The sequence below is a fragment of the Drosophila biarmipes genome, chromosome 2R (genome assembly GCF_025231255.1).
Source record: "Drosophila biarmipes strain raj3 chromosome 2R, RU_DBia_V1.1, whole genome shotgun sequence".
NCBI classification, from domain to species: domain Eukaryota; kingdom Metazoa; phylum Arthropoda; class Insecta; order Diptera; family Drosophilidae; genus Drosophila; species Drosophila biarmipes.
The window spans coordinates 23221931-23241737 of record NC_066615.1 but is presented as its reverse complement, the minus strand read 5'-3'; the positions used below and the strand labels follow the sequence as shown (position 1 = coordinate 23241737).

Sequence of the window (19807 nt, the reverse complement as noted above, 5' to 3'; positions counted from 1 at the left end):
TTTGACTCTGTTAACAGAACACAAAAACGTTAATGTATTCGACCTTTGGAGTATCACTCTTTTCTCTCCGTGTACATGAGCCACAACAAGTAGAGAAGCAGAGATGGAGGCACTAATACACACTTTTTCCGCCTGGGATCAAAGGCTTAATGTGATTCGGGTTCCGCGGCTTGAGAAATGACACTGCGATATTCTCTTGAGCGGACATCGCACATTTCCACTTGCCTGCGTTCTAATTAGAATATCTTTCTGATCGGATAAGCCCAGTGTGTGTGTCCTTGGCGGTACGAAGGTCATCAGCATTTGCATCGGAGGTCACAGCGCACACACACAGCGCCGTCGTGGCAACTGTCGTGCGGGCCCAGCCCACAAAATGGCAGGCACATGACCAGCAAGCCGATCAGGACCCATGCCATCGCATCCGATCCTAGACCATCCCATCCTATCCCGCCCGTCCGATTCGATCCGTTCCTGCATAAATAATTCATGTCCGATTCCCACTCCCCCTTGCGACTGCCATGAGTCATGTGCATTTATAATAAACTTATTAAAATATTCACAAATGAATGCCGGGCTTTCAACAAATGTTTTCCAGGTCTTTCGCTTGCAAAGTTATGGTGATGGTGGGGCACATACGACGCAGATGACCCGCTGAAGCCAGGAACTCTTTGGGAACGCGAACTTATCTGTATACCTATACCACCTAGGAAAAGATACATAGAATCAAGCAGTTTCAAATGGGTCCGTTGGTTCCCTAATGCTCCCCAAAAACCGATCCCCACTCTTTTCGGTGCTCAAATCATTATATGGACCAAAACAAGGTATCCCAATGAACCTCCCGCCTCCTAGGAGCGCAATTGGCCCGCTCCGTCCGATTCTTTGCCGTTCGCCTTGACCATAACCATATCAACGGTAAATAATTTCAATCGCAGCGCAATGAAGCTGAAACGAAACGAGAAACAAAACCAAATGAGCATTGGCCGGAGGATGGGATGGGGATTGGGATGGGGTCGGGCACTGGGATGGGGCTGAGATGGCTAACTGGCAATCAAAGCGGAGGAGCTGGAATTGGGGACACAGAAGAAAGAGGTCCAGCGAGGAGGAGGTGCTGCTCTTCCTTCGGCTGTTGCTTGACGTCATTTCAGATTCCATGTCAAAAGGTGAAGCCAATTCAGCGTTTCTGGCGAACTGGGCAACAAAATCACGACCGGCACAGCAACAGGAATAGCTGGCAACAATGGCAGACCCAGAGCTAACCGCATCAACACGAAAATCACATCTCTGAAGGGGGACTTCGGATGATTTCAGCTAATTTGTGAGTCGCGCAACTCATTGACCCATGCATGATCTGCTTCCAGTTGCACAGGCACACACACTCCGCAGTTCCCATGTCTCAATTCGATATGGAACAGATGCCAGATACGATACTCGGATTGCTGGTAGTGCCCCAGCAAACGGCGCGCGATCTTCTCCATTCTCATGTCGCTAATACGGCCATTAGACCTAAACGGTCGAAACCCATGGAGGTGGGGGAGTTCGAGAGCTGGGCAGGAAACCAAGAGGCATTCTTAATGAAGGGAATCAAATGGGAATGAAGGAAAGACGGAAGTAGACTTTTATGTGCAGACACGCCGACCGACAGCCAAGATTATAGCCAAGTTAGAACGGGCGAGTTAGTGGGGTTCATTTGCGAAATTGAAATGCCACTGCCAACCTCTATGCGGGTGTGGATGTGGATGTGGATGCGGATAGTGTGGGTGTGGGTACGGGTATGGCATGGGTGCGGGTTCAAGAACCTCTCTGAGCCATGACTAACCGAATGACTGATAGCCGAGAACCAGGTGCCGACTGTAGCGTGTTGCCGCGCGAAAGTGCCCGATTCTGCACTTGACCGATGTCCAGAGCCCCAGACGCGGTATACGGGGCCACATAATTACATGCCAGCTCCCGCTGACCCGCCCCCTTTTCCCACCCCCCACCTTTGTCACTCACTGAGAGAAGAAACTCTAGTACTACTGTACTACACTAGAAAAAGGTATCCAAAGCACAGATCCCCAGCTCATTAATGTGTATTTGCCGACAACCAGTCGTATACTGTGCTTGTGTCGGCAGAGCGCCGTCAAATTGCATCCCATGGGGTAGAGATACTGTAAAAACTCTATATCTACCTACAAGTTGTATCATAACTCTAATTCCACTTAGATGCAGGACCATATTTTCCCTCTGTGCACGCAATTCCCTGGCCAAATGCCGACAGTAGATGGTGTTTGTGTCGCCTACGATCGAGTTGGGCATGGATGTGGATGCGGATGTGGATGGGATGTGTGTCCCTACCCAAGATGTGTATGTGCTTCTCACGACAACAGAACCCTGGAGCTGCAGTTGCAGCCGGCGATGGAGATGGAGCTGAGGCTGGATCTGAAGCTGGAACACGCCGCCAGTAGCAGACATTGGGGCCAAGCCAGAGCCAAAGTTAAAGCCAATGGCCAAAGGCTGGGATGACGAGGAGGGTCGAGGGGCAAAGGCGATGCAGGGGCGGCCAACACGAGCTTGATGACTATTATGTGGGCAGAGGTCGGCGGGGTCGGTGCGCCGTGAACTTCTCATGAAAAGCCTAACCATGGGGAATTTAATAGTGCTTAGCACCAGCAGAAGACACCCGAGAACGAGACCAGAGCCGCTATAAAGAGCCATAAAGACAGAGACAGAGACGGGAGCCCGAAGCCCAGAGACCCAGGTCCAAGCCACAGATACAGATTGGTAGCCTTCATTTGGCAGTCAAAATTACAGCCAGCCGCAGAAGTGGAGTCATGCTGGTAGCACCTGGCCATATGAATAAGCAGAGGCACTCACTGATCAGTCAAAGTCGGAAACGCTGTTAGCGAGGAGCACGAAATGTTTCTAGAAACCTTAAGGTTGGGTTTCTCAAGGCTTATCTCATGAATATGCCTTTGATTAAGTCCAGCTTGATCTTCAAATTCGAAATTCACTTCGACAAAGAAAAGAGCAGAGCCTTGAAAAAAGGCTGGTTGATTAGTCCCCGTTAAGGTGGTAGATCCGAATCTACCTACTAACGATCCCTCGGATATAAGAGATAATAAGACTATACTTATTTTAGAAACTCGTGGAAAACTAGAGAAAGTTTGACATGAATTTTATGAATATGTATAGGTTGCCAAGCCGTTTTAAAGTAAATCAAAATTAAAGCAAGCAAGGTCATTATCAAATGAAATATGAATAAAACAACCTGAGCAGATTAAACCACACAATTTATTAGGCAACAAGCATTCAAACCCGTAGAAAATAATAAAACGACCACTAAAGCTAGTCTAGAATATATAGAAGTATGGAACTGAGACACCTTCGTTTATATAGGAAAGGTCTCTGCTCACAACAGAATAATCGCCGATCTCGGTTCCGAGCGATTGCGCAATGGGCAAAAACAGAAAGCGAATGCTAATGATAATGAGACCCCAGGGAGACGCAGATCGTTTGCTCTTCCCGTTTCCCAGTGCGAAGACTCTAAAGTCAACCGAGAAGACGGTGACAGAAGTACAGCCCGTGGAGAAGGCAGAGTAGGAAGGGCTTGGGCAATGGGCTAGCACTCGAGCTGGACAAGTGCTTCTCCTGAGGAGCCTGGCGGTCCTCTCGCTCCGGGTAGATGACCTTGTGCTCCTGCAGATACCGGATAACAGCATTGCGGTCTAGCAGTGTTAGGTTTTCCACCTCCGGGCGCTTTGGGTCGATGAAGCTGTAGCCCTCGCCGCCATTCAGCAGGAAGGAGGTGAGTATTACGCCGTAGTACTTGTCCGTCTCGACGGCCTCGTAGTGCGGAATCTGGCAGGCGGAGCACAGGGCCCTAATCTCGGTGATCCGCTCGCCCTTCGGCCGGCTGTGGTTGAACCTCATCCGGAGTCCCGACACCTGGAGGTAGGAACTGGACATATGCTTGCTGCGCAGCTGAAGGGAGTGTTCCAGGGCCTTCATCAGTTGGCTGCCACTGATCCTGGTGTAGAACATGTCGTGGCTGAAGGGAAGTACAGTCATCACATCGGCCTCTGTGATGGCACCCGTTTCGCCGGGCTCAATGGAGGCTCGAATGGCTATGGGATATCAGTTGTAGATAAATATATCTATGAAGCTAATCTAGTCACCCCCCGCATTTATTAGCCCTATGGGAGCATCTGTCCAAGATCTTCTGTCCGGCATGGTGTCCAGCACTCGGGCATACACAAAGCTGTCTGCTATAATGTTGCCAAAATTACACTCGCCAAAGCCGCAGCTTCTCCTCTCGCCGTTCAGATAGACAGAGGTGGTCCCCACCACGTGGCGCTCCATGTCATCGATCACCTGGCGGTACTGATCGAGAAAGTGTAGAACTTCCTTACTGGGCTGAAAGCGGCTGTCCAGTAAAATGGGGCTTCCCTTGAAACTCAGAAGGTTACCACCGTTGTCAAACTGGAATAGGCAAGGGCTGTCGAAGTAGGATTTACATATTTAAGGTTCAAAGGTCCTACTTCTAGCGATAGATTCCCCAGATACTTCGTGTAAGCATAGGCCTGAACCACAGGAACCTTTCTGCCATCGGGTTTTACGACTATGGTGGGATAGGGACCCTCCGAAACTTCCTTACTCGGCGCCTTTCCGGAGTACAGAAACGTGTGCGACTGACCTCCCACCACGAGGTCCACATCCGGGCAGCGCCTGGCAATCTCCTTATCCTTTTCGTAGCCCGAATGCCCCAGGGCAATGATGATATTGATTCCCTGATCCACCAGCTTCTGTGTTTCCTTACTAGGAATGGGAGTTAACAAGTGAGGACCAGTTAAATGTGGCAGTCTCATACTTGATGGCTGGCACCTCCTGTTTGTAGACCACATTATTGGGCTGAGTGCGATCCTTGGTGTCCGGCCTTATATAACCCACTATGCCGATCTTTGTGTTTCCCTTCGCGATAACCGTAGAGGTCACCAATTTACTGTGTTCCGCCAGTTTGGGTTCGTCCTTCAGGTTGATATTGGTGCTAACCACTGGAAAATTGATGACATCCAGGAACTCGGCAAAGGCCGCAGTTCCATCGTCAAGCTCGTGAACTCCAAGGCTCTGCAGAAGGTTTCTTAATAACTAAAAGTATATTTAATTTTAAGACATCTACCATAGCATCGGGAGACAAGAAATTCAGCATCTGTGCCACCATTTTCCCTCGGTAAACCGAAAACCAGGGAGTTCCCTGGAAGGAGTCGCCGCCGTTTAAATACAGAACTGAATCAGTGGCAGCCCTTCTAGTGTCATTAATCCTGAAACGTAGAACAGGAAAACGACATCAAGGGATTCGTTTAAGATTCCTATCCCGGAATAACTCACACAGCGGCCACTCTGGCGAATCCTCCGTAGCAAAATCCCCGCTCGTCGTCGCCAGCCTTACATTTTCTACCCTTGCTGGAAATAGGGTCGTACCAGGCGTGCATATCATTGGTGTGGAGCAGGGTGATCTTGAGGCCACAAATCCAATTTGGAATGATCAGGATCAGCAGGAGGACAAAGGCCCACTGGACAGTAGGTCGAAGCATTTTTACTGAAAAATGTAAAGTGAACGGAGAACCATAGAAAACTCTGATCTGGGACTTAAAAATGCCGACTTTTGGGATTGGTAAGGGAAGAAAAGATAATGTTTACTTAATATTATCTAATATTAGAAAAGTTTTTTAAAAACTATAACAAAAACAGTTTTCATCGTTACATTTACTTGATTTACTCTACATTGGCCAGAATTTGTAAGCCCTGCCTAAAACTATGCAGTATCATGCGCACTGTAAGTAGTTCCAAAGTCAACCAAGACCAACCACCAATTCCCTTTACCCAGATTTTGTTAAAAAATACTTTTTTTAACACCTTTTTTTTCTTTTATTGTAACTTGCAGGTTTTGACTGTATACATATGGGTTAGTTTGGCACCTTGAAATTGTATTCCATAATTAAAACATTGATTATACAACTTAAATACCATAACATCGAAGCGGAATCCGGGGCTTGTTTAAGGCCCCTTAGTAGCTTCTACATTCTAACTAGTCATCATCAGGAGGGAAGAAATAAGTAGCAGGGCTGCTGAGGAGCCCAAAAGTCCACTGGCAGAGCTTGTGAAAGTGATGCGACCCTCAACCTCGGGATAAACGTACTCCCGGTTTCTAAGGTACTGGGAAACGGCCTGCCTATCGTTATTTTTGAGGCGCTGTGGCTTGTGGACTGAGTCCCTAATTATATGGCCATCGCCACCATCCAACAGGAACTCTCCCACGACGACATTGTAGGTGGCCGTGTCGTTCAGATCGCTGTAGGTGGGCACTGGGCAGGCGGCACATCGAACTTGCACGGACACCACTCGCTGACCCTCGGGCTTCTTCGGGTTGAAGACCACGTGGATTCCGGACACCTGCAAGAAGCCACCGTCCGAATCCTTGCCCCTCAATGCTGCTCCATGCTCCAAAGCCCTTCGCAGACTTTTCCCCGTCATGGGCACCATGAAGAGGTCATTACTCCAGGGCAGGACGGTCAAGATATCGCTGTCGGTGATGGAGCCATCGGACCGCTTTTCAATGGAGCTGCGAATGCCTATGGAGCAGACGAGTTTAGCTTCTTTACTGATAAAACTACTTCGTCCCACATACCTCCTCCCTGCATCAGAGATATGGCAGCATCCGTCCAGAAATCCCCACCCTGGTGCTCCATAATCCGACTATAAACGAAGGCATCGCTCACCAGATTACCCAGGTTACACTCCTGGGCCCGACAGATCTCCTTGCGGCCCTCCAGGTGAACCTTCGAGTGGCCCACGACCGCCTTCTCCAGTCTGGTGACATTCGGGCGGTAGACCTCTAACAGCTCCAGGAGATCCGGCTCCTGAGCCACCGAAGCGTTGAGCAGAATAGGAGAACCATCCCACTTTACGAGATTGCCCTCGGCATCGAACTATAAGGAAAAGTAATGGGTTATATGGATGAATGGGGTTCCTAAAAATGTTATTTTCTCACAAAGAAGGTACACACCTGCACATGAAGTTTTCCCAGATACTTGGTGTAGGCGTAGGCCTGGACCACTGGAACCTCCTTGCCGCTCTTCTGCTTGACCATCGTGGGATACGGTCCATCGATGTGTTCCGCATCCGGCTGGCCGCCGTTGTAGAGGAATGTGTTCGTATGCCCACCGATCACGATGTCCACCTCCGGACAGTTCTTGGCTATCTCCTGGTCCTTCAAGTAACCCGAGTGACCCAGAGCAATGATGATTTTAAGGCCCTGGGCCTTTAGTTTCTTGGCCTCAGCACTGGCAAAAGATTTTGGGGTTAGCTTACAACGACCGGGGAGCTTCATCCACTCACTTGATGGACTCCACCTCCTCCTTAAACTCCACATCCATGTTAAGAGTGAGTTTTTTGGTGTCTGGGGTCAGGTAGCCAATGACACCTATCTTGGTGCCATTGGCCTCCAGGATGGCGGAGTGGGCCAAGTGCTTGGTGGCCTTCAGCTCGGGAACCTTGCTCAGATCCAGGTTGCAGGCCAACACAGGGAAGTTCACCTCGTTGAGGAAGGGTATAAGACCCTCGACCCTCTCATCGAACTCGTGGTTGCCCAGTGACTACAAATAGAAGCAGAGGATGATCCTCTATTCAGGAAAGCATCGGAAATTACCTACTATGGCATCGGGTTCCAATTTGTTGAGGAAGGCGCTGGCGATTTTGTCCTTAAAAATGGTAAACCAAGCGGTTCCAGTGTAGGTGTCACCGGCGTTTAAGTACAAAACGGAAGTCCCCCCCTCCTTGGCCTCCTTGCGATATTTTCGAACTCTAGAAAAAGAAAAGAAAAAGTTATAGGCCAACGGAACTCATTCATGGGTGTTCCCCACTCACTCGTAGGCCACTCGGGCGAATCCTCCGTAGCATTTGTTGGTATGTGCATCCTCCGGAGAGCAAGTGCCACTATTCACGCCCGTCTGCTCGAATCGGGCGTGCATATCATTATTGTGGAGTATAATGAACTCGGTGGCCACTTTGGGATCGCCTAAAATAGGATTGGCTTGCGTCCAGTGAATCAGGAGAACCGCGAAGATTGCGGCGAGCCAGAATGACCGCATCTTTAATCGAAATGGGAATGAGAGTTCAGTCTTTTATTAGTGTCGAGCGACAGTGATCCGCCTCTATCTTAACAGCCTCTAATAACCTTGATTGCTTTACGACAGAATTTCTAAGTTTTGCAGACAGCAATTTCATTATCTGAGGCAAGCAATCTACTCGAAGCATTCATCCTATTCTTCCATGATTAAATCGCGTTTTTTGAATAATTAATTGAGTGTTCGCCTCTTGAAGAACTCGCTGTCTAAACAAACTGCAGACAGAACAATTGAGGCAAAAACAGAACCTCAGGTTCGGTTCCCTGTTTTCCCCAACAGCAGGCTATTTGCAAATGGGTTTCTATAGCAGCTTGTGTACGATAAACATATCTTATTTGCCCAGCACTGCTCGAGAGTGAAAATTATTCATCCAAAAGTGTCAAAACAAAACCCGGCGCAGAAACAAGTGCGAGTATAACAACACAATTAACTCGGCCGTTCTGTCGCTCCGCACATCCACGTTTTAAGCCCAATTAATTTGCTTATAAAGCAAAAATATCAATTGTGATGTGAGTGCTTGGGTCATCCAAAAACCCCCACAGTGGGCGACAGGAAATTTCGCACAGCTCATATAACACCCATTCCAGAGGGAAAATAAACTTTCGGGGCTGTTTTGCTTTCCATGCCTCTGCAGATGCATTTTGAGAGATAAACAAAGTGCATCAATCCGGAAAAGCAAACAATACAAACAGCCAGAAAACAAATACGATTAAAGCTATCCGCAAATCCTTAAAAATTCAACACCCAATGATGTTTACGCGAAACTAAAAAAATGAGAAACGAATGGCAAATGCAATGGAAAATTGAACTCAAAATTGTATCACTCCCAGGTCAAACACCTCTGTTATATAACTAAAATAAAGAAATATGGGATTGTTTTTTATAAAGCTTCCTAGCTTGAGTGCTGTATGTGCGCAGACAAAGATACCGGTTATGGCAGTTCGTCTGCTGTACTCGTAATTTATAAATATACCATTTGTGCATCAGGTTTTTAGTAAATAGTAATGAACGATTCACTTAGGGCAGTCACTGAAAACATTTCCTGTGCTTCTCGAGTTACATTACAGTTCCCAGCTACGTCGTTCTTCGGTTTTCAATTGAGTCTAAGCCTTTCCAGAATTATCAGCACCCGCGGTACGTCTGGCCCCTAACTGCCCGTTGCTGTTACCAACGCTGAGTTAATTGAGTTCCACACCATACAGAACTCAAGCGGAGATCAGTTTCACAATCGTTCGCGCTGTGCCCACACAACCTTTGCCACCGATGTCTATAATCGCACTGATTTCTGCCCGCTTCTGCGGTCGCAGTCGCGGGCGCGCTGTCTGCTGCAGCGCAGCCCTTGTTATTATTACACATTATTTTTGTATCGAATTATTCGCCGGCATGGAGCATGTGCTGGCAAGAGTATCTTTTCGAGTCACACGGAGCCGAGCCGACAGCCACTCAGTTGCAGGTGAGATACTCTCCGCAGATTCGCCTCTCCCGAGTTGCGTTACGTATACGTAGCGTACTGGAGGCTGTCGCATAGTATGCTCTTGGCGCTATCAATGCGAATCGCTAATCAAGTTGACAGTAAACATTGTCATTATAATTAATAAGAAGTGAGTTCCAAGAACTTGAAACGCCAAAATGCATTCTTCAAGAAGTCAGAATTAGTGAAAAGGAAACTTGATATTACAAACACAGGATGCATTATGCATGTGCTTTTCTCGTGATGAGTGGTCAAAGCACTTCCTTCAATGTTTGCGAACTCAAATCCAAAAGTAAGCATTCGTGCCAAGAAGATAATTATAAAGGCAGCCTTGCTCTGGAAGGGAATGGGACCTGCGTTCCATATATAGCAGCAGGTGTAGCAGCCTCCAAAAGGTTGTTTAGTTCGTTTATTAGACTTGGCTCGGGGGAAGGCTAGGGTTGCGTTTTATTTTGATGAGTTTATTTTAAATAACATCCACTATTTCTAAATCAAAAATAAAGGTGGGCTGATTTTAAAACTGAGAAGAGAGATTTAGTCAATAAAGTGTGCTCTTTATTATAATAACTCAGGGAATCAGAGCTCATAAATAAACATATTTATATAAGCTTAATTCGAGGGAAAGAGAATATGACGAACAGCCGTCGATGATAACCTACACCTCTTATAAGAAATTACTCTCCATTCGTCGCTGGTATTTCGACTCGAGATGCTGTCAGTGTTCGCGTGGATTTTGTTAAGCGTATTATACCTTAGCCACCCAGGACGTTCCCAGTTTCTGGACGACTCCTGTGGACCTCCGTCAATTCGGTCCAAAATTAAAGGTGGCGAGCACGCAAAACCTCAGGCTGCCGAATGGATGGCATCCGTCGGAGATTCAAGCGGACACCTGTGCGGCGGCACTCTTATCCACAAAAGCTTCGTTTTGACGGCGGCTCATTGCATTGTTACCAACCTGTAAGCTTGGTCAGAATGGCTGCACAATAGTAAACCGATTCATATATCTACATTTTCAATCTTGCTGATTTTTCGGGACTATGAACTATATATTATAATCTTTAAGATTCGTCATACTTGGAGCATACAACAAACAACTTTCGACTCGTAGAATCCGCGTGAGCAAAGCGATAAGGCACCGAGAATACAACAGCAGGAGTTACCACAACGATATAGCTCTGCTTATGCTGGAACGCAGTGTTGTGTACAACGGTATGTGGGAAGGGTGTCTCTAGGAACTACTAATGTTTTTCCTCGCAGGATACGTAAGACCAATATGCATTTACTTGGACCGGAGTGTGGGAAGGCAAATACGGAAGTACGACGCCTACGGCTGGGGCCGAACATCCAATGCCCCGGGGAGCGATGTCCTTAAAACCGTCGCTCTTGATCGAAGAGATCCCAGAGTGTGCACAGAGAAGTTGGGACTGACTCCCAGGGAAACACAGATATGTGCAGAAGGCACAACCGGAGACACCTGTGGCGGCGATTCGGGAGGTCCGTTGATCGGATCACTGGATGTTGGAGGGCACACCTACGAGGCGCAGTTCGGAATCATCAGTATGGGTACCTCCGGTTGCTGGGGAGTGGGAGTATATACCGATGTAGCGGGCTATGTTGATTGGATTGCCAAAACCATAACTAACTATCTAGGCATGTGGTTGTACAAGGACTGCGCCGGCTATTCCCTAGAATCCATCCTAGGAGCAACTATTTACGGAGCTAATCGCACCTCAGGGGGCGTGTTGATCACAGACCGTACGTAGCATCACACATTTCATGTAGTTACGATTAACGAGGTTTCCTCTTCTTAGGATATGTCCTAACAAGTGCCGAGAACCTACCAAATATTCCCGATTTTTTGTGAGTTCTTTAAATGCGTTTAATACAGTCGCAAAGTTTACAAACTATTTCCACAGATCTGTCGTCGTAATGCATTTGGAATTCAAAGTTCAAGGGCTTTGGAAGTCGCAAAATGGCATAGCATTGCTACAACTGAATCACCAGGTGACCATAGGCAAGTTTATTTTCACCTAATTTCCTTCCCCATTTCTGGAGTTCTCCTTTGCAGATGGAATGAAACCGATCTGTATGTTCGGGACCAACTACCTGCGGCAGCCCTACCAGCTCGGGAGGTTTCAAATACTTGGCAGTACCGATCGTGGTTACAAGTATTACTGTGAGGTTGATATTGTGGACAACCAAATGTGTGCCAACCATGTGCAAAGAGCAATAGAGCCGACTCAGTTTTGCGTGGCTGATATACTAAGACAAAATTGCAGCCAAACCATTGTGAAGCCTGGAGATATATTGTCAGAAAAGCAGATATACTTTGTTCTGTTAGGTATTGTCACGTACTCATATAATGGCCTGCACGTTATAGAGAATGCTAGAGCGTATACGGAGTTGATTGAGCAAACAGTTTACTCTAATAGTCACTCCAAGAAGTAATTTTAATGAATGATCGATTTGAGGAGAATGAATAGTACACTTTTTATATCTATTACCCTCCAAGGTGTAGTGGTGTAGAAAAAGAAGAACGACTAACTCTTCACAACATTTATTTACCATTTGGTCTATGTTTGTGTGCACTTACTATTGCAATTTCAGGTCGACTTACAGCAAACCAGACTTCGCCCAAGGGCAAAATGTTTAAACTAATAACGTAGGTTAATAAAATGCAATCGAATAGCCACAAATGGCTGGGACAATAAGTACTTTGGTTGGGAAATGAAAAGCTATTAGTGCTGCGCCCTCTAGAAGAATCTGGTTAGCAGGGAAGAGAGCAGCAGCAGCGTTACGGAGGCAACGAATCCGGAAGCCGATCCGGTATCGTTCTTCTCGTGGATCACAATCCGCTCCTCGATCTCGGGATACACGAAGTGGCGCTGCTTCAGGTACTCCATGGTGGCATTCAGGTCGTTCCGCTCCAGGCTTTCGCTGAACGGATCCGACTCCTCGATCAGGTCGTACCCGTCGCCGCCTTCGAGCAGGAACTGCGGCACGATCACCTTGTAGAACTCCGTCTCGTTGATGCTCTTGTAGGTGGGCACGGTGCAGTTGGAGCACAGGGCCTGAGCGAAAACCACCCGTTTGCCCTGCTCGTTATTGTAGTTGTACTCGCACCGCAGTCCGGACATCTGCAGGAACCCGCCATTGGAGTCCTGCAACCGCACGGCAGCCGAATGCTCCAGGGCGGCCAGAAGGGTCTTGCCCAGGATCCTGGTGACATAGAGGTTATTCTCGAAGGGCAGAACGGCCAGCAGGGTGGCCCCATTGATGGCTCCATCCGCCTGCTTATCGACGGAGGCGCGGATTCCTAAAGGGATTCAAGCTTAGTCTTGTTTTCATACAACTGGTCACTCCTGCAACCCACCTCCGCCCTGCATAAAGGCAATCGGTGCATCTGTCCAGAACTCTCCGCCCTTGTTCTGCACCACGCGGGAATAGACCATGGCATCGGTGACCAGGTTCCCAAGGTTGCACTCCCGCATCCGACAGATGTTGCCTCCCTCGAGGAACACCTTGGTGTAGCCCAGGATCGTGTTCTCCAGCTCCTCCAGCTTGGGACGATACTCCTCCAGCAAATCGAGGAGATCCTGCTCCTGAGTCACAGAGGCGTTCAGCAGAATGGGAGCACCGTCAAACTCAATCAGGTTGCCCTGGGCATCGAACTGGGGGTAAACAGAGATGGAAACTATCAAAAGGGTCCTACAATCTATACACACCTAGTGCTAACCACTCCATCACGCCAATAATAATTGTCGTTAAAAAATATTAAAATAAATAAGCTGTAACAATCACCTGAACATGGATCTTTCCCAGGTACTTCGTGTAGGCATATGCCTGCACCACCGGAACTTTTTTGCCGCTCGCCTGCACAACTGTGGTCGGATACGGACCTCGGACAGCCTCCGGGTCCCAGTCAGTGGGGTCGGCCACCGGTTGGCTGGCGTCCAGGAAAGTGTGGGAGTGACCACCGATGACGATGTCCACCTCCGGGCAGTTCATGGCTATCTCCTGATCCTTCTGGTAGCCAGAGTGACCCAAGGCGATGATGATGTTGATGCCCTGGGCCTTCAGCTTCTCGGCCTCCGCACTGGGGACATCATGATAGAATCAAGGTGATTAGCTTCTCTCAGATGTACTCACTTGATGGACACGATCTCCTCCTCGTACTCCACTTTGTTCCGGAAGGCCAGTACTTTGGTATCGGGTGTAAGGTAACCGATCACGCCAATCTTCACCCCATTCGTTTCCAAGATCGTGGAGTTGGCTAGCTGTTTGGCAGCCGCCATTTCGGGCACTTCGGTGAGGTTCAGATTGCAGGCCAAAACGGGGAAGTCCACGGCGTTGAGGAAGGGCACCAGACCCTCAACGTTCTGGTCGAACTCATGGTTGCCTAGGGACTACAACAACTTTAGTTTGAGTGTGTCGGCTCGCAAATACTTCTTGATCATAACAGACTCTTTAAAGGTGTTTCGTTTCTTAGACTAACATCACATTAAGAAAAACTATTATTGATTCCTCGAATAAAGATAAAGAACCATAAACTCAACACGATATTGAGAAATCGACCCTTGCTCTGTACTTACAATAGCATCAGGTGAAAGTTTGTTGAGGAAGGCACTGGCGATCTTGTCCTTGTAGACGGTGAACCAAGCCGTTCCGGTGTAGGTGTCACCTGCGTTGAGGTAAAACACTGGGGTTCCCCCCTCCTGCGCTTCCTTGCGATACTTGCGAACCCTAGTTTGAATTAAGATTAACATTAACATTCATGCGAGCTCTTAGAGCCAACTCACTCGTAGGCCACCCTAGCGAATCCTCCGTAGCACTGGTTCGTGTTCGCGTCCTCCTGGGAGCAGGTGCCGCTGGTCACACTCGTCTGCTCGAACCGGGCGTGCATGTCGTTGTTGTGGAGTATTATGAACTCGGTGGCCACATCCGCCCGGGGAACAATGGGGTTCGGCTGGGCTGGGTGGATCAGTAGCGCCAGAAGGCAGCATGATCCAATAAAGAGACTCCGGCCAGACATCATTTTGGGGCTGGAACAATAAATATTATCGCTGATAAGCTATCATGGGTATGCAGATGAAAAGTGGGTGGCTAATTAGTGCCAAAATCGTAATAAAGTGAGATTTATTTATGGAAAGTTGTTTGTTTATTAGTGCCAAAATCGTAATAAAGTGAGATTTATTATTGGAAAGTTGTTTGTTTATAAAGTTCGTTGAGAAGTTGTGCAAGTATTGTTTTAAACGGCAGGCACTTCTTAATTTTTTTTTCCCACACATTATTAGCCATAAACCTGATTTTCTGCCTTAGCTGTCGAAGGTCCTGCGCAACTTCTACCCTCCTCTAGTGAGAGACGAATATTTATCAATCACGAGCGGGCAGAAATCGCTATTCCAGTCATTTGTTAGTTTATTGGGTACTTTAAATCTAATCGCCGCTTATCACTCTGCGTGTGCGAAAACACACAAATCCCCAGCCCATTCAGATCGTCTAAATTGGAACCCCACTTCACTCGGTTAACTGGTTAACTGGTTTCCAATCGAACTCGGAAACGAGCTCGGGACTTAAGTTGCTCATGGCCATGGGCCCGAAAGCTTTCTCGACTCCAAAGCCGTCGAAGAGACGAAGAAAAACTCTGCTACTTTGAGATACTTCGATCGATCGACCGATCGGAGTCAAACCAACGATTCACCAAGCCGCCGATCGCTACTTACATGCACTCGTCGCACGGTCCGCGGGCAAACTGACCCGCCAACTTGGCCGAGAGTCCGAGAACCGTTATAGCCGAAAAACAAACCGAACCTAAAACAGTAAACCGAAATTTACTGACTCGCGGAGCGCACTGATTACGATAAGGCCTCGCACTGCTGCGGCTCAGAGCGGGTTAATTTGGCCGAGAACGTCACAGCGCGATGTGCGATGCTCTTTTTGCAGTGCCCCATTGGCTTATGTGCTAGCCCGCTTTTTGTGAGCCACCAGAAGCAGACTTATCGCCCGATAATCGGCTGTTATAGATCAGATAATGGTGAATTGGCTATATCTACCTGAGTCATCGTCCCCGGGCAGAGGCAGGTACGAAAAAACAGTTGCCCAAACACAACGCGATATTCCCACGCCAAAATAGGAATTGTGCTAAAAAATATATACAGGTAGCCCTCCATACAGCTGACTATGGAACGTTCCTTCTACTGGTATTTTTGATTTAAGCTTAATTTTAAGCAGTGGCTTCTATCATCTATGTATGTAGGGGTACTATGTCCTTTTACCAAGAGTATATACTTTATGTATCTATATCTACTAGATAAAACAAGATATACAAAAACCATTACAACATTATCTAAATCTTAAAAGTATTGGCAATTAAGGGATATTTTTGGAGGTCCAATAATTAAGAACCAAAAGAAACTACAATTTTCACATATGCAGAGTGTTAGGGGAAGTAAATGGATCTAATGACTTAGCCTAATTACGAAATCTTATCTTCGACACAACAACCACTTCTGAATATTTACAAAAAGTATACTTTTTATTATTTTATAACACAAAAAACGAAGCAGTAAAATGCAACAAAAGAGTCTAAAAATGCTAGCAAGTAAAATAAAAAGATTACAAATCTTAAAAGTAGTTTTCCGTACCGTACCCTCTTTTTGCAACTAAATGTTTTACAAAAATGGTTTCACTTTCAATGGTCCACTATTTAGGGCGCGCACTGTACAAGTTTATTGCCTCAGCTAGAATTTCTGCCGAGCCAAGTAACCATAACCCGATCTTTGTTATTAGTTTCTCGAAAATTCCAAGTGAAATTCTGCGAAATGTGCAAACTCCATTGATAACAAAGAGGACGTTGTTTCACTGATTTATGGCCACCAAAAAGAAGGGATAGATAGTACTCGAAAGATTTATTTGCCTGGGTTCGGGTAAATCACTTTTCCAGCTCCATGCGAGTGTTTCGCCAAGTGAAAAGATCACAATTGTGGTGGGGATCGGTAGTATAGCCCCGGAACACCCCCAATTATACGCTGCCACTTGTCGCGTGCTTTTCAAACTGTTCAATCATACATAATGCCACTATATACACACAGCAGCTGCGACTGCGGATGATGTATTTACTTTCCGCAGGCGAGCCAATACTTCAGACGAAAGGTACAACTTTCCCGCTCGCGTTGTCGCCTAAATATATCCCAAAGATACAAGATACATCAACAATTGAGTTCGAAAATACCTAGCGGATGCTTCGCAAAGTTGGGCTGAAATGGGGGGCAACGCAACACGCAATATTACACAATGTCAAGTGTGCGATAATAAACCAGATAAAAATAATATACGATTCAATTATGATGGGCCCTTCGCCATATTGCTTATCAAGCAAAGAGCACACACTATTTGTTTTTTGCATTGCTGCGAGACATGAAAATATTCAATCGGACGTATCAAGAGTTCACAGGCATCAGAGGCGTGATTATTTAAATACCTTCCAAAATTCATTAACAGCAATACGCTAAGATAGTGTCGAGCTCGGAGCCCCAAATCAATCTAATAATGCTCAATTTCCTCGGCCATAAATAAATCTGATTGCCATCAACAAGTCAGTCGGTTGCGACAAGGGATTGTCCATCCATTACGTCATTTTATTTTTGGAGGCGGTTGACCTCCTCTTCCCTAAAAAAATCATTTCCTTCACAAGACTACTTCTTAAAGCATTATCAGCGTTATGTAAAACATTTTCATTTTTTTGGCACCTCTAATCCACTTTAAGCATTATTGATTAACAAATACCGTTTTTTGGTTTACAACCTGTAATAACACCGATAAGCTCTGGTTCTCCATGCCAACAGAAGTAAACTTGACTTCAATCATAGTTCATTACTTTTCAGCTGGCAGAACCCTTCCGATTTCCATGACAACAACGTTTCTGAACTGGGAATAGCCCCTAATTTCTCGCAGTGCTTATAGGTGTGCACTTAGCATTGCAATGGCAGGTCAAACTAACTCGCAGGGGAAGCGCCGATCGAAGAGATGAATGTGAAGCGTGCCAGCTGCAAATGCTCGTCGGCGTTGGCCAGCCAGACTTCGGAATCTCCTGCACACACCTAGGGGTGTCGTCACTGCAATTTAAGAAAGATCTATCAGTAGCTTTACCATTAAATTAAACCCTTAGAAGATATAAGAAATATTGTCTACCAAAAAAGTATACAAAATATTCAGGTACATTTTGTGCTGCAAAGTTTTCTACTAAATGTATAAATTAGCAATAAATACATATTAACAAATACCTATAGTATCTAAACCGCATCGGTTGTTTTTTAAATGCGTCAGCACTCATTTGCCAAGCAAAGCAACTTTAGCAATTATATCGGTCATTGTTCGCTAAAACCAGATCCAGTGGTTAACACATTTTATGTCAAGTTGTTTTTGAAAGCAGATGTGTAACTACGACTAAGCAATAACAGTATTCTATTCGTTGTGATGGCAATCCCAATTAACTAACCAAGAAAATGGTTATAATTAAAAATGTAGTTTAAACTATTTACTTATTAAACGCTGTGTTACAGACATAATCTTTATCATGCTTAGCAAGGAAATATATTTAATATATATTTAATACTCGTCTCTTATGTTGACTATTAACTTTTTAATAAATCAAATTTTAAATAAAGCGATCGAAATAAAACCGGAAATAAAAATGTAGTTCTTATGTTCAAAATATAGGATTTTAAGTTTGAAAAAACTTCCTAGGGCACATTTATTTTAAACTTCCCTTTTTCAAAGACACCCTTTCCCTACCATAAAGTCCCCCAAAAAAGGGCAAGGCAGGTCACCTAGCTATCGGCTATGCCGCACCGCAGGAACACAGAAGGGCGGAAAGGAAAGGAACGGAAGGACGAGCAAGGGCGCGCCTGCGATCCCGGGGGATGGGGTGCCGCACGGAGGAAGGGAGGATAGGATATTCGGAGCGCGGCTGCAGCAGCCGGAGAGAGGCCAGCGCCAGCTGAGGGTTGCAATATCCTGCTGCTGCTGCGAGCCTGCAGAGTGTAGTCGCAGCCTGTAGCCTGTAGCCAGTATCCTGTTGCCCTCCCGCTTCAGCTGCCGCAACGCAAACAGCTGCAACAATTTTTTGTTTCCCTGCCCCTGCCCCTGCCCCAGCCCCTGTCGGATTGTTGTTTTTAATTTCCTCGGCGCGGCACATCCCCTAATGCCACTATCTCTGGTTCCTGCCACAATTTGGGGTTGGAGTGGCCCTGCCAGTTGCCAGTTTGCCAGTTGGTCGCCGTGGTGCAGTTGGTCGCAGCTCAGTCGTGGCGATCGCCAGGTGAACGAAGGTTGTGTCGCGCAGAGTCGATTTTGGGAGCCAGGAGATCATCCTCGAACCAAGCCATGTCGGGCAAGCTGATCATGAAGCGCAAGCGAGCCAGCCAGGAGGAGCAGCAGCAGGCGCCGGAGCAACGAGTCCAGGCGCAGGAGCAGCACCAGCAGCAGGATGTGGCAGCTCCGGAGAAACGTCATCGTCCGCTCACGCCACCCGCTGAGGAACCAGGACAGGATTACCCAGCAGAGCCTGATGCCCCCAACAGAATCTTGCTAGAAGCCCTGCAAAAGATCATGGAGCTGCAAGCCGAGCTGGATGCCTTCGAGCAGGATCTGGACGAGCGGGATGGCTATGCGGCCGCAGGAGCTGAACAGGAGGAGGAGGCCGAGGAGAGCGCCGAGGACGCCGAAGTGGCAGCCCAGTTTGCACCACCCACCCCAGCCCAAAGGAGTCAGGCGGAGGCCATGGGCTTTGCCATGTGCGCCAGGGAAACGCTGCTCTTCCTGCAGAGCGAGGGAGTGCCCACGGAGTCGCCGCTCTACCAGACGCTCCTCGGAAAGCTGGTGGGCCAGAGCGATGGCCTGCTGCACGCCTGAGAGCGAATTGGAGGGCAGGAGCTGCTCCGCATTCTAGTCACTTTGCTGCGATCTCATTGCAAGTAAAACGAGAGAGGATTCTGGGGTGGAAATCGGGCAACCCCGGGGTCTGCGTAGTCCTAAGCTGTTTACTCTAGTCAACTATTGTGAAGCAATATAAAAATCATAAGAAACAACGAAGTGTAGAAATAAATAAACAACTACATTATACGAAAACATGTTTTTACTTATGGTTGGTCTCCTGAACGTTGATTTCCAGCTG

The 19807-nt window shown here is 47.1% G+C and overlaps 5 protein-coding genes across 11 annotated transcripts; 2 read left to right on the top strand and 3 right to left on the bottom strand.

Moving 5' to 3' along the window:
* Nucleotides 1-3252: 3252 nt before the first annotated feature.
* On the bottom strand, nucleotides 3253-5615 carry LOC108022280 (protein 5NUC). Its single transcript, XM_017091139.3, has 6 exons — nucleotides 5365-5615; nucleotides 5156-5297; nucleotides 4847-5103; nucleotides 4518-4794; nucleotides 4155-4458; nucleotides 3253-4103 (listed from the first exon to the last, which is right to left on the bottom strand). Exons 1-6 carry the CDS (start codon nucleotides 5568-5570, stop codon nucleotides 3529-3531), a joined length of 1761 nt encoding a protein of 586 aa, XP_016946628.1. The 5' UTR covers nucleotides 5571-5615; the 3' UTR covers nucleotides 3253-3528.
* A 265-nt stretch (nucleotides 5616-5880) lies between these two features.
* On the bottom strand, nucleotides 5881-9452 carry LOC108023024 (protein 5NUC). Of its 5 annotated transcripts, none has more exons than XM_050888240.1 (7): nucleotides 9415-9452; nucleotides 7903-8126; nucleotides 7689-7839; nucleotides 7375-7631; nucleotides 7043-7319; nucleotides 6665-6965; nucleotides 5881-6608 (listed from the first exon to the last, which is right to left on the bottom strand). In XM_050888240.1, the coding sequence occupies exons 2-7, from the start codon at nucleotides 8124-8126 to the stop codon at nucleotides 6061-6063; spliced, it is 1758 nt and encodes a 585-aa protein (XP_050744197.1). In that variant the 5' UTR covers nucleotides 9415-9452; the 3' UTR covers nucleotides 5881-6060. The 5 variants fall into 5 exon arrangements, with proteins under 5 accessions (XP_050744197.1, XP_016947746.1, XP_050744196.1 ...); XM_017092257.3 differs by having other exon boundaries at nucleotides 9331-9438; XM_050888239.1 differs by having other exon boundaries at nucleotides 9358-9435.
* LOC108022959 (phenoloxidase-activating factor 1) lies at nucleotides 8491-12344 on the top strand. 2 transcript variants are annotated; one of them, XM_050888242.1, is made up of 6 exons: nucleotides 8491-8671; nucleotides 10697-10842; nucleotides 10891-11388; nucleotides 11445-11493; nucleotides 11550-11647; nucleotides 11702-12344. In XM_050888242.1, the coding sequence occupies exons 2-6, from the start codon at nucleotides 10815-10817 to the stop codon at nucleotides 12079-12081; spliced, it is 1053 nt and encodes a 350-aa protein (XP_050744199.1). In that variant the 5' UTR covers nucleotides 8491-8671; nucleotides 10697-10814; the 3' UTR covers nucleotides 12082-12344. The 2 variants fall into 2 exon arrangements, with proteins under 2 accessions (XP_050744199.1, XP_043947675.1); XM_044091740.2 differs by lacking the exon at nucleotides 8491-8671 and adding an exon at nucleotides 10163-10590.
* Nucleotides 12175-15513, bottom strand: LOC108022958 (protein 5NUC). Of its 2 annotated transcripts, none has more exons than XM_017092176.3 (7): nucleotides 15357-15513; nucleotides 14433-14675; nucleotides 14226-14376; nucleotides 13783-14039; nucleotides 13435-13729; nucleotides 13007-13304; nucleotides 12175-12949 (listed from the first exon to the last, which is right to left on the bottom strand). In XM_017092176.3, exons 2-7 carry the CDS (start codon nucleotides 14666-14668, stop codon nucleotides 12387-12389), a joined length of 1800 nt encoding a protein of 599 aa, XP_016947665.1. In that variant the 5' UTR covers nucleotides 14669-14675; nucleotides 15357-15513; the 3' UTR covers nucleotides 12175-12386. The 2 variants fall into 2 exon arrangements, with proteins under 2 accessions (XP_016947665.1, XP_050744194.1); XM_050888237.1 differs by lacking the exon at nucleotides 15357-15513 and adding an exon at nucleotides 14936-14953.
* A 3396-nt stretch (nucleotides 15514-18909) lies between these two features.
* LOC108022348 (mediator of RNA polymerase II transcription subunit 15) lies at nucleotides 18910-19743 on the top strand. The gene has a single exon (XM_017091210.3). The coding sequence runs from the start codon at nucleotides 19018-19020 to the stop codon at nucleotides 19543-19545; it is 528 nt and encodes a 175-aa protein (XP_016946699.1). The 5' UTR covers nucleotides 18910-19017; the 3' UTR covers nucleotides 19546-19743.
* The last annotated feature ends 64 nt before the right edge of the window (nucleotides 19744-19807 follow it).

Excerpts from the sequence above, each read along its gene's own strand:
- LOC108022958 (XM_017092176.3), bottom strand. The coding sequence starts at position 14,668 with ATGATGTCTGGCCGGAGTCTCTTTATTGGATCATGCTGCCTTCTGGCG. Across the intron at positions 14,377-14,432 it reads TTCGCTAGGGTGGCCTACGA|GGTTCGCAAGTATCGCAAGG; the intron begins GTGAGTTGGCTC and ends AATTCAAACTAG. Across the intron at positions 12,950-13,006 it reads TGCCTTTATGCAGGGCGGAG|GAATCCGCGCCTCCGTCGAT; the intron begins GTGGGTTGCAGG and ends GAATCCCTTTAG.
- LOC108022280 (XM_017091139.3), bottom strand. The coding sequence starts at position 5,570 with ATGCTTCGACCTACTGTCCAGTGGGCCTTTGTCCTCCTGCTGATCCTG. Across the intron at positions 5,298-5,364 it reads TTCGCCAGAGTGGCCGCTGT|GATTAATGACACTAGAAGGG; the intron begins GTGAGTTATTCC and ends TCTACGTTTCAG. Across the intron at positions 4,104-4,154 it reads AGGGCTAATAAATGCGGGGG|CCATTCGAGCCTCCATTGAG; the intron begins GTGACTAGATTA and ends GATATCCCATAG.
- LOC108023024 (XM_017092257.3), bottom strand. The coding sequence starts at position 9,360 with ATGGTGTGGAACTCAATTAACTCAGCGTTG. Across the intron at positions 7,632-7,688 it reads AATTGGAACCCGATGCCATA|TCACTGGGCAACCACGAGTT; the intron begins GTAGGTAATTTC and ends TTCTATTTGTAG. Across the intron at positions 6,966-7,042 it reads TGGGAAAACTTCATGTGCAG|TTCGATGCCGAGGGCAATCT; the intron begins GTGTGTACCTTC and ends TTTTCCTTATAG.
- LOC108022959 (XM_044091740.2), top strand. The coding sequence starts at position 10,343 with ATGCTGTCAGTGTTCGCGTGGATTTTGTTAAGCGTATTATACCTTAGC. Across the intron at positions 11,389-11,444 it reads GGGCGTGTTGATCACAGACC|GATATGTCCTAACAAGTGCC; the intron begins GTACGTAGCATC and ends TCCTCTTCTTAG. Across the intron at positions 11,494-11,549 it reads CCAAATATTCCCGATTTTTT|ATCTGTCGTCGTAATGCATT; the intron begins GTGAGTTCTTTA and ends CTATTTCCACAG.
- LOC108022348 (XM_017091210.3), top strand. The coding sequence starts at position 19,018 with ATGTCGGGCAAGCTGATCATGAAGCGCAAGCGAGCCAGCCAGGAGGAG.